At 35.7% G+C, this 11,716-nt stretch overlaps 1 protein-coding gene across 20 annotated transcripts in view; it reads right to left on the bottom strand.

Moving 5' to 3' along the window:
- Nucleotides 1-213: 213 nt before the first annotated feature.
- KDM6A (lysine (K)-specific demethylase 6A) overlaps nt 214-11,716 on the bottom strand; it is a 131,258-nt gene continuing 119,755 nt past the window's right edge. For 9 of the 20 annotated variants that reach the window (XR_001411479.1, XR_001411483.1, XR_001411482.1 and 6 more), the window contains 4 exons: nt 11,378-11,519; nt 5,950-6,076; nt 4,496-5,007; nt 214-2,489 (listed from right to left, as the gene is read on the bottom strand). Coding sequence is in view for 10 of the 20 variants with exons in the window: in XM_014938081.1 (XP_014793567.1) it covers nt 4,518-4,574; nt 4,837-5,007; nt 5,950-6,076; nt 11,378-11,519 (497 nt within the window). In the remaining 10 variants the exon portion in view is untranslated. Of the gene's footprint in view, nt 5,008-5,949; nt 6,077-11,377; nt 11,520-11,716 lie in introns of all 20 variants that reach the window. The other 11 variants (XM_014938082.1, XM_014938089.1, XM_014938084.1 and 8 more) reach the window with 4 other exon arrangements.

Below are 11,716 nucleotides of genomic sequence, written 5' to 3'. Positions count from 1 at the left end.
AATCCACAACAAAACCTCCAGGCAGAGCGAGCAACGCTGCCCGATGCTCTGCCCATTGGCGAAACGCAAATTTTCTTCCTTGGGAATGGCATCTCCTCTTTTCCAAAGGAGAGGAAAAAGGTACCAAGCCCTTTTGATTAGTGCACAGTAGCTCTTTCCCTAATTAGCAATATTCTTTTACAGCACTGAGAAACGAGGTCTTTTTGTTTACCATTAGTTGAGGTAAGTTATCTTGCTTTTATTTGGGTTTAAGACTACTGTAAAGGAGTAGCTTTTCAGTTGCAGCATGGTTTGTCAAGATTACAATATTTACGACTGCATAAAATACATAAGTAAAAAAATTATGATTTGTAGAGTTTGTTATCAAGAGCTGAGACTTACATCTTTACAGAACTGCAAATACTGGCTTCCTAACTGCTAGCTGATAATTTTCCTGGCAAGAGCATTTGTTATACTTTTTTTTTTTTTTTGTAACCTCTACACCCTTTTGTCCAACTGTTGTAAGAACTAGCAAGAAAGTTGTTTGTAACTATGGTTAAACTGTTGTAACAGCATTAGACAAGCTGTACTGATTCTTCATTACAACACCCTTCATTTGAAGCTACAAATGTAAGAGGCGATTCCTTTTGTTCAAAAGAGACTATTAGCATGCTCTGTGCCTTTAACACTTCACATCGATTACAAAAGAATTTAACAATGCAATCACTAACATACCCCACTAATGAGAAATTATGAGAAATTGTTTGATGCAGAACCTTCTGCATCAGTCAACTCCGATCGATAAGAAAGCTATCCATTTTGAAATTTAGATTTAATGCATTTTCAAGAAGCTAATGAGAAAGGAGCAACTTAAAATAAATACCATCATTAAAACTGCAAACTGTTACAATGATATATTATAAACTTGTCCTAAATAAACCTAGTGCTTCAAAAATTTACCAGTGAATTCGTATTACAAAATATGTGAAAATACAATAGTGTACCACAAAACAACGTCCTTTTTTGGGGTCGACAATGACGCCAAGATGATTCAGTCTTAACTTTTGAAATCGTTAATAGAACATATTGTAATATATAAGTTGCAATTTGGTTGAAGTCTAGAGAATATCCCCACCCAAACTCAAATTCACCTTTTTCATTCCTCCTCTAAAACTAGTGCCAAACTTCCTGTCAAAGCCGGTATTTTCTCAAAGAGCTTTAAAGTTTAGCCGTTACTTATTTTCTACTACTACATTTTGGCAGCAACTATTTATTGGTCTGTTATTGCAAAAAGTGCAATTTAACAATAAACCAGTCTGAAGGTCATTTTATGTCTTGAGGATACATACCATATATTTCTTTAAAAATAATCATACTTTTGTAAGCAATACTTTACAGTAGACACCTCAAATCTACCATAGATGTAAAACTTAAAACGAGAAAAATTTAGTCTCTAAATCTTTATACACATATTTATATTCGAGTTTCTATATATATTATATATATACACAAGCACAAGAGTATATATAAAATATATATAATCAGATTCAAAAAAGAACAAAAACTGGGCACTGTACATAAAATCTTTTTAAAACTCAAACAATAGAAAAACTTTAAACATTAAACAATTTTAATAAAAGTTTCTGTACAATGCTAAGCAGTTTTATTTACATATAGAAAATGTAATAGGAGTAGTGTTTGAAATTACAGAACTCCTTAAAATTTCAATGGCAGGTAATCTGGAAAAAATAACAGCATTCCATTCACAAATATTTTCAAGCAATAAATATGTATTTATAAATAGTGTAAATTTACATCAAGATTAGAAACAAAAATCACAAATCTGAAGTTTATTCCTTAGTCTATGTGCAACCCATTTATCTTTGTGACTTGGCTGTTAATTGTTTTAAATTTTATTTAGGAACCAAAAGTGTAACCGTCATGGTTTCAAAACAAGACAGAAAAACATAAAAGCAGTAAAAAATTTATATCACCTAACTCTTCACATTAAAAAAAAAAAAAAAAAAAAAAAAAAAGAAGAAGAAGAAGTTGCCCAAAGAAAGACTTAAAATTTCTAACTACCTTACAAAGAAATGACCAGCTAAGCTAGTACTTTTCCAAGGGAAATTCTGAAGGGGAAAAATGGATGAAACCAACTCATCAGCCCAGAAACAGAGAAATACAAAAGAGGTGGTCTTCAAGTCAGTAGTCTGTATAATGTTGCCAGTTTTGTCAGATATATACAAAACATGGAATTATTTTTTTTGAAGTACAGCTGGATGAGCTTTATTTGTTTTGAGTTCTGGAGTAGGAGGCAGTGCTCTCTCCTGTCCAGTTGGTTGACACTCCGCACTTGGAAGGTTGCATAGACACAGCTTTCAGCCAGCAGCCTTACGGGATAGCTACAAAAATCAGTGGTGCAGAACTGGGTCACTTCCTGAATATCAGAAAAGTTTTCATTTAATGTCCATGAAAAAATGTCAAGATGAGGAGGATGGCAATGGAGGAGCCTGAAAAAGAAAACATTAAATTACCTTTTCTACAAGGGTGTAAAACTCAGTTGTTTAACCAAGACCTGCACAAACAGTAACCATGAGAGTTTAGTCACACGCACTACTGCTTTTACACTTCAGGAGTTTTTTCAGGATGGATACTGGCTTTTTTTTTTGTTTTCCAACTTACTCAAATACAACACATATTTTACGATTACTCTTCATTAGGATTTTGCCTATACTGCAGACTGGAGTATGCTGTGGCACTGTCTGTGTTAATACGATGTGAGCTGCCAAAACAAGTCCCTTTGTGGCAGCAGAGAGCTCCATGTAGGCTCAGTATGGATATATCTTTATATACCCTAAAACAGGGATTCTCAACCTGTTTACCAATGGGGTTGTGTGTGTGTGGGGGTGTATTGTCCATTTCTGGCTCTCCAGATGCCTTCTGGGCTTCATTTCCCCCCCTATACCTTAGCAATAAGATATAACCCTGAAGTTACAGTATCTGTGTAAAGGGTCTCAGATTCTCTGACATGGAGACAGAGTTGGTTGGGTTTTTTTTTTTTTTCCTTGTTTATTTTGTTCTTTAATCCTGGAAGACACCACCAGACTGCCCTAAGAGTAGAGTATGTCTTGTTCCTGCCTGCTTTCAGGAGATGAGGTCCAGAAATATTTATTTCCCAATACTGCACTTTGTGGCACTACCATCAAAATGCTGAATGTTTGATGGCATTTCCTTCTCCTCTTTTCCTGTTCATCAGTCCTGTCATGATGTGGAATCCCTTCAAGAAGCTGCTCAGAGTCTTTAAAGACAGTTTAATCATACCATAGTGTCCACCTATGAAACATGACCACTAGCTGACCCCTGTATTTGCTCCCAGTATTTCAACCCCAACTCTGACCCTCTCTGTTAGGCCTATTGCACCTTTGCCATCTGAGATTATCTTCATCTTGTGACTTGGAACAAGCCTGATCTCTTCTAGATCTGACAGGTGTCACTTTTAGGCTATGACTCTTCTCAATTGAGACTGTATACCCTTTAAAAGGAATGAATGTGCACACCAATTCCATAAGAGAGCAATCATTAACGCCCTTTGTGACTGGAGGGATAGTCTTTGGTGGGAGGCTGAGAACAGGTTGAGAACCCTTGTTCTAGGGACAGTATCATCACTGTTGCCTATATAATGTTATAGACACAGACAACAAAATACCCTTCCCTCCCCCCTCTTTTCCATACAGAAACGTTCTTGCCCATTTCAACTCAACTGGATGACGTATCTGAGAACAGGTGTTTATTTATATGCTTTTCTATAACAGATCATCACTTCGAAATTGCAGTATTTCACAAACTATAACGACAATGGGCTCCTAGAAGTATGAACTGAAGTCCAACCACCTCAGGCTCTGTAGGACCGATGAAGAGAATTAAAATCAGAGGGCACGGTCCTGCCCTTTCACCAGCCTGAACCTTGAGGCCTTAGCTCAAAAGGTCACAACTTATCATGCCAGCATTACCTGAAATAATTGTCTAAACATACATTTTCTGCAGCACCTGGAAACAAATCAAAAGGCACAGCCATTTCTGGGCTGTTGTATTAATTCAACATGAAATTCTCATAACGCTTAGTCCGATGTTTGTCTCATTTGACAGAAAGGCAAGGCTTATAAATAAATCCAGGATCGCTTTCATTGTGATTACAAACAAGCCATCTTTGCCTGAAACAATGAAACCTGGGTGAAATGTTAGGACAGTTGTGCTGACACAGTTCAAAGCAGGAGGCTGCCATATATAGCACAAAGCTATAATGGCAAAGAGGCTTTTTGCTTTAAATTGAAATGCAAAGGAGGCCCCAAGCCAAAAGACAGAACTGTTTGAGAGCATCCACTTGCTAAGCAGAAGGACAGTGCTGATTTGGGAGAGGATGGGTGGGGAAGGGGAAGGAAGGGATCTGAGTGCACAGGATGCTCTGCTGCTATACTGACTTCATACCACAACCAATGTATTAGAGATGCTCTTGAACCTGGTGCTAGTTTCTCCAAGCTTCACTGTCCTGATTCTTCCCATCTCCATCTGATCCAGTTATGGTCTTCAGGTGATCTCTATTGGATTTTTAAAGCCACAACTTTATGAATTGTAACATCATACTTTTCCTGAAAACTGAGCGGTTATGTTCTGCAGTAAGTTACTCTACTATTTCACATAATTCTGACTCTTCAGCATTTTGTTCTGTAAATATCACACACAACCCGTACCTCCATTTGAATCAGAAAGTCCATGGTACTCATACAGTGGAGTACCAAGACAGTCTACAACTGCTTTACAAATCATGTATTTATGCACCCACTTATTAATGTGACTTACTAATGTAAATTGATCATAGACTTGCATCAAGTCCTCCATTTTGTACTGTTCTAGCACCACAAAATTTTCCAGGTTCGTGCTTATCTTTCGTGCACAGTCTTGGCAATGTACGACATAGGTCTTTCGAGAGTTGCTCTCACTAGTGACAAAAAGCAGATCAAAGACTTCCACCTATTAGATAGGAAACAGAAAGTCAACTATTAGAATTTCATTTTTTTAAAGTTAAACCAACAAAAATTGCATTTTCTTTAAGATTTACACCATTACCCTGTGCATGCAAAAAGAAAAATTAGATTTGTTCAGGGAAAAATCTATCCTTGTAATGCTCAAGCAGAGATGTGAAATATTCTAAAACCACTAACATTACACTTAGAATGTCTGCATGAACAGCACTATGGGAAAGCTTTTAATCAATATTGACAAAGCAGGATTCATACTCTAAATAGGTGTTACTCAGTAAGGTGGGGATTTGTAACAATTATACCTAATTTTCCTTATTTCAATTTGTCTGCAAAAGAAGTTTGTGATTTATTTCCTTACTACTCAGTCACATGCTCATCCTGCCCAAGAGGCTCGGCCAGAAAATAACTAGAAAAAATATTTTCAGGAGGCAGGATAATTTTATTTTCTTTTAAGCATCATGAAAACTGTGATCACATACTTTAAAGAACTATTAACAGAAAGCAGAATCAAAAATTTCAGCAAAAGGTATGTACTGTGAAGTCAATTTACTTAAATTCTCTCTCTTTTGGGGCAGCTGTTGACTTCTGAAATGAAGACAGACACACCTTTACAATGAAGCTCAGCAGATCAAATTATATGCAGGAAGGGATAACAATTTTTTATAATAACTGAGAATTGAAAATCGACCTAGAGTATAACAATGCTGTGAAGTACTGTGGAAGACTACAGCAAAATATAGCCTACGTCTAGAAAAACAGCTTTATAAGCTCTTTGAAGACAGTACTGCATCACCTATATGTTCTTATAGTAGATGCTGCAACTTAAATTAAAATACTGCAAAATTAAAATATTAATAACAACCAAAGACAGGAAAAAAAATCAAATAAATATTATAGTACTACATAAGCCCAATGCATATTGTTTACTGACCTCACAAATGCTACAGTAATGAGCTGGCTCGTCCTTTGCTCGCCCATGCCAGACAATCTCTTTTCCTGCAGCAATTAGAGCTTCCCTCAGTGTCTGACACTGTTTGAGAGTTCTTAACAGGCAGTACCTGCAATCAAAATCAGTGGTATGTTCAGTTCAATATTCAACTTCATAGCAAGATTCAAGCAGACCTAAAGTTCTTCTAAGACCCTGTACTTGGGAGTTTCCTCTTCCCCTGGGATTTCAGGAACAGCTGGTTAAGAATCCCTAGACCCATGACTTAGGTAGAAGCTGCACCACGTGCTTATGGACCTCTGTGTCCATTTGCTCCATTTCAGTTCTGCCCCGCTCTGCCCTGCAAACAGCCTGTGTCTTTCATTTTTGACTAGAACGCACAAATGCCCTTTTAAACACAATAAAACAACGTGCTTTCAAAAGTAATCCAGGTGTTTTATTTTGAACTATAAATTTAGCAGCAAAAAGTTATTTTCAATTTGGCAGTTCAAACTAGGTGTTTACACTTTGTATAAATAACTATCGCCTATACAAAGAACTGTTTTAACTAACATCCTAAAAACCCTGTTACAAGTATTTTCCTCCATGTAAAAGGAAAAAAAATACACAGGTTAGAAAAGCAAGCCCCTCCACAAGAAAAAAACAAACCACACAAACTTTGAAATAGGAATAAAAGAAAATATTAATACTTATTTCATAAATGGAAAAAAGAAGTGGTCAAATGTCTAATTAAAATCAACAATTCCCAGCTTTACTTCTGTAAAGCATAAAAAAAAAATATCTTCACAATTTTATACAGTTCTCTTCTGTACTAGAAAATCTAACTTGTTTTCTATCATTGTATGAGCTACAGATGTTCTCTAAAAAAAAAAAAAGTTGGCAAAATAGGTCACCGGATTTTCAAATTACAATGTTATTTACAATAATTTTTAGCTCTTAGCCATCCTATTTATTTGAGCCGCAGCCTTTGCAGCCTTTAATTTTCTCCTCCACAGGGTGGTTACGTTACATGCTCATTAGATGCAGAAAGAAGATTGAAAAAATGTAAGGGGAAGAATAAACATTGGACAGAAAACAAAGTGCTCAAGAGTTCTATCAAAATGTTTTCAACTTGATCCTTCTCCCATTTTAAAGCCTTAAACATGTAATATATATGTTCTGTATTTTTTTTTTAAATGTTTCTTTCATGTGTTTCCAAGTAGTTAATAGAATCTTAGGCTTACTTTGAGATACTCTCCTCTTAATGTTTTACACTCAGACTGCTCATCTTCACTAAAACCAAGCCTATACCTTCATTAATACCCTCACTGTAAATAATGCAAAACTGAAAGCGTGTTTCTATGTTAAACATCGTATTTTCATATACTGAATTTCAAGAAAATTAAACAGCTCATTCAACCGTAAGTCCATCAACACTTTTAAAGTTTGATGTTAATGGGACTTACAATGCTAAGGCCAACCATATGCGATAGATCATGTATTATTTCACTTGAGTGTTGGGCTAACCTAAATGTGCTTCTGACAAGTTTAGTAACTTTGGTATAGCATTCTTTTCTGCCATACAGCTTAATTTCAAAGAAACATAGAAGCTACCATTCTTCTCTTCTGCTGTTACCCAGAAAAGTCTTTGGGTATGCCAAAGAGCAACTGGAAGCACATTTGCCACCATTGTTCTCCACTCCTGACTTCCAAAGACTTGCAAAGTGTTATTTTCAAAGAGTTTTCTAGTGTTACAGTTGTGAAGAAAGAATTGCCCAAAACATAACCCACATATAACACCACTGCAACGTTTGCCAAATTTGAAACCAAAGCCAAAAACAATAGCTAGAAGGTGAATTCTCCATCCTTGGATAAAATTCAGATCCTAGTTATGGCACTTGAAAACATAAATGTTAACTATTTCATGCCGTCAAAGAATGGGAGAGAGCATACAAACTATCACTTTGAAAATGCAGCACAATTTCCTAAATTACGGGAAGCCAAAAAGTCTAGCAGAGCACGATGTATAAAGTTAAATTACTTCGGCTTTCAGTATTGTAGGCCTGCTTTTATTCTTGTACAGTGAGAATTCAGTTGAAAGAAAATCTGGACCATCTCTCTCTCTCTCAAATTCTTCACAGGTATGGCATAAAGAATGAGTATATCATGTCCAGTCAAATATTTAAGAGATGAAGATTTTAAAATGGACATCATCCTGGTTTATTCTAGAAGGGCAGTGAGAAACCTGTTTAAATATTTAGAAATCCAATAAAACTTTTCAAACTGTGGAGACCATCCCAAAGGCAATGCAAAACTGACCTCTTTGTATCTTTCAGTAATACATCTTCCCTACTGATACCGAAATGTATTTTATCTGGCTTCATGATTTTGTGCAAAATCATTTCTCCCATGTCAGGTTCTTTTATGTTTCTAAAATTATTTTTGTCTAAGAACTGAGTATTTCAGTTACTTTGGAATTAATTTTTTAAGCCTTTATGACTATGTTCCCACTACCTCTAAAATTCTTCTCTTCCTGAGATGCATTTGTAAAAGTCCTTCTAGCTTCCATCTAAGAGGTCTGTGGTTCGTTTTTCTTTTCTTGAGGGTTGTGCTCCCTCAGTCAAGTGTTAAATCATTCTGTCTGCCTGTGTTCCTGCTCATGATCCTACTGTTAATATCAAATCTTTAAAAGACCTCTCATGAGAAAGTTTTAGTTTTTGCTCTGCCTTTTGTCTAGCAAGACAGCACCAAGTTGCATATTAACTAAAAATATAAAGAGCTTCAGATTTCTTCCAAAAGCAAAGTCTCCTTCTATTAGTTTTTCCCTATTGCTGTTCTGTTTCTTTTCATCATTAATCTGGTTCCCAGTATTTATATGTATGCTTAAATTTTAGTTTATTGCCTCTGTAGTGGTTACTCTCACATAACCCAGTAAGAAATATTTGTATTGATCTTTCAAATTGGAATTACAAAATAATTTTTATTGTTTTCCAAGAGCTATTCTTTTGTACTATACTGATGCCTAAGAAGGCCCAGAGAGAGAAGTCAAACTACCTAAACACTTAGGTATCTTTAGTGTGCAATTTTAAATACAGACCTGCATTTTGGCAAAAAAGATGACAGCTGTGTCACTGACACATTTTTTTTTCCTGATAAATGAAAAGTCAGCTATTCAAGATGAAATTCAACCAGCTGTATCAGAAATCACTATTTCTCAAGTGTTTTTATACACATGTATACATACACACACAAATGTCTATTTTGTACATAATAAAATCCAGGAGCAGTGGACAATAGCTATTTGCCAGCTGGTGCTTTCTTTTTCCTGCAGACAAGTAGTCCATACAAAAAATTATACAACTGTTTTCCTATCTTAAGGAGATCCATGAAGGTTTCTGCATTTCCAGTATGCTTACAAAGCCAAGGTCAGATACCAGACTGTTTATTCTGGTGGCACCCATTTCTAGTAACAGCTATACCATGGCTACAGAAGCGACCACAATGAAGAGTTACTGCTACTAGATGTTACAAATCAGAGCTCATCATTGGATCTTCTTCCCTTCTGCACACACAGCATGGGACTTGGGATTTGGCTGACAACTAACTTAGATGGAGGGCTTAATCCAAGTAAACTGGAAATGGTTTCAGTAGCCTAGAAAAAGCAAACGCAGGCAAGACCAATTGCATCTGCTCCTCAGCAGCTTTCTTTATTTCTAATGTACACCTAAAATTTAGGTCTCTCACTAGAAAAAGCTCAGCTGCTCTCAGCCAGCAAGACAATAGGAAACAACCATTTTGTCTGTTGTGTTTCTTCACATTTTAAGATATTCTCTTGTAGAAAGATGCTATACTCAGTCATGTTTTTCTCCTTTTAAGCCTAAACCATGGCAAAAAAAACACCTTAACTTGTGTAAATGCAAATACAGGTGCCAAAAAATGAAAATCATATTTTGCCAAAAACATTCCAGAACTGTTTCAAGCTTTACAATTGATGCCTGCTGGGCTTGGGAAGTTATATAAAGATAATTGTGAAATAAGTTTGTGGGCTGTTTTTTTTAAATGGACTTTTTGGCTTCCTCTCTCTCACAGCCTGCTTTCCTCCCCCCCGCTACCATTTTTCATTTCTAACTATTCAGTTTCTCCTCTCCCTTTCTTGACAGCTAGCACGCTGACTACGAGCTCTAATAGCTTAATTGAAGGGGCAGGATTGTCAAGCTTTCAGCAAAGATTTTCTTTACCCTAGGTATTAGTTACTACATTTTAAGAGAGTATTCACGCATAAATGCAATTCCAAAACCTAGATTTACAGTGACTAGAAACCTCCCTGTCTTCAACTTCCAATATTCTTGATCCTTACGAAGTTACCAGTTCACCAATTCCACCATTCTATAACAGATGTTCAAGCCTTAATTAAATTCCTACTGTGAAAAGGTGTCTCACTCAGGTGTCATCAATAAATCCTACTAGGGGGGAAAAGAAGAACTTATTTTCCTTTGTGCTTTAGTTGCAGGTTAATCCACCCATTTTTGTAAAGGTCCATTTCAAGGCAAATTATAAAAGGATTCAATGCTTGTGGATCCAGCATGTTAACAAGACTAAGAAGTGCTCAAGCTAGAAGCTCCTTTGGTAGGCTTAAGGAAAACAGACAAGTGCTGCTACTATAGTATCTCCATTATGCTTTGGAATTAATTCCCTCACTTCCTTTAGGACAAACCCACAATATACTCTGAAATGTCCATTCGTTCCTTAACCTAGCTATAACAATGCTGCAATATGATTTATATTTGCTTGAAGTTGCACTTTTCAAAAAAAAAAAAACAAACCACAAACAATTACCAAGGATGCTTCAAGCCTGGAATATTCCTGCATTTTGGAATATGCGTATGAGAAATGTCACTAAGCTCAATTATCTTTTTACACATCAGTTAATTCATTGTTCACAAGAAAGATCAAAGAGAAGGTGGCTTTCAAACTCCTACTTTCCTTTATTTAAAACATTTATACTGGATCTCCAAATGACAGTATGTGAGCACTAACTAGAGGTTCTAGAATGTCAAATTAAGTTTAACTTTGGTGTAAAAATGAATAAACATTCTAATTCTAATATTTGGGTTGATGACCTAATTTTGTTATTTCTTATGGTATGTACTCTGAACAGCTTTTGTCATCTAAGTCAACTGCTTCTGTAAACTGCTGTATTAAGTCTATGGCATATTTAAAAAAAGAAGTTAATTTGATCATTCTAAAGCTATGTCACAATAACATCAAAGTAATTGTATTTATAAATGGATTATTTGAAAAACAGAATATAAAATAATTTTGGCTTGATTGTCAGGAATGGAAAAGTCTTACAAAGGATTACTTACAAACCACCTATTGGTTTATGCTTGAAGAGGAAATAGGTACAATAAATGTTCAAATAAGTAAAACTTACTTTATCATTTCAAAAAGCTTTGGATCCGAGACCTTGATATTTCGAGCCATATTCCATGAAAGATGAACCATGGGTACTATGGACTTTACGCTCTGCAGTTTATTCCACTCGTACCGTTCCACCGCCAATTTATATTGACAAGCTATAAAAAACCAAAATTACAGGAGCAGTCAGTTAAGAAATCAACTGGAGCCAAAATAATTTGATTATAATAGAAATGTATACATTTTAGGGCTAGATTAAACTTCATTTGCAATGAAGTTCCAACTACATTGGAACTTCATTCCAACTACACTTGAATTCTATAAAATTTCTTTTTAAAAGTGCATTAATGATGCT

This window comes from Calidris pugnax, unplaced genomic scaffold (genome assembly GCF_001431845.1).
Source record: "Calidris pugnax isolate Ruff unplaced genomic scaffold, ASM143184v1 scaffold25, whole genome shotgun sequence".
NCBI classification, from domain to species: Eukaryota; Metazoa; Chordata; class Aves; order Charadriiformes; family Scolopacidae; genus Calidris; species Calidris pugnax.
The sequence above is the reverse complement of the archived record's forward strand: the minus strand, read 5'-3'. Positions and strand labels throughout refer to the sequence as shown.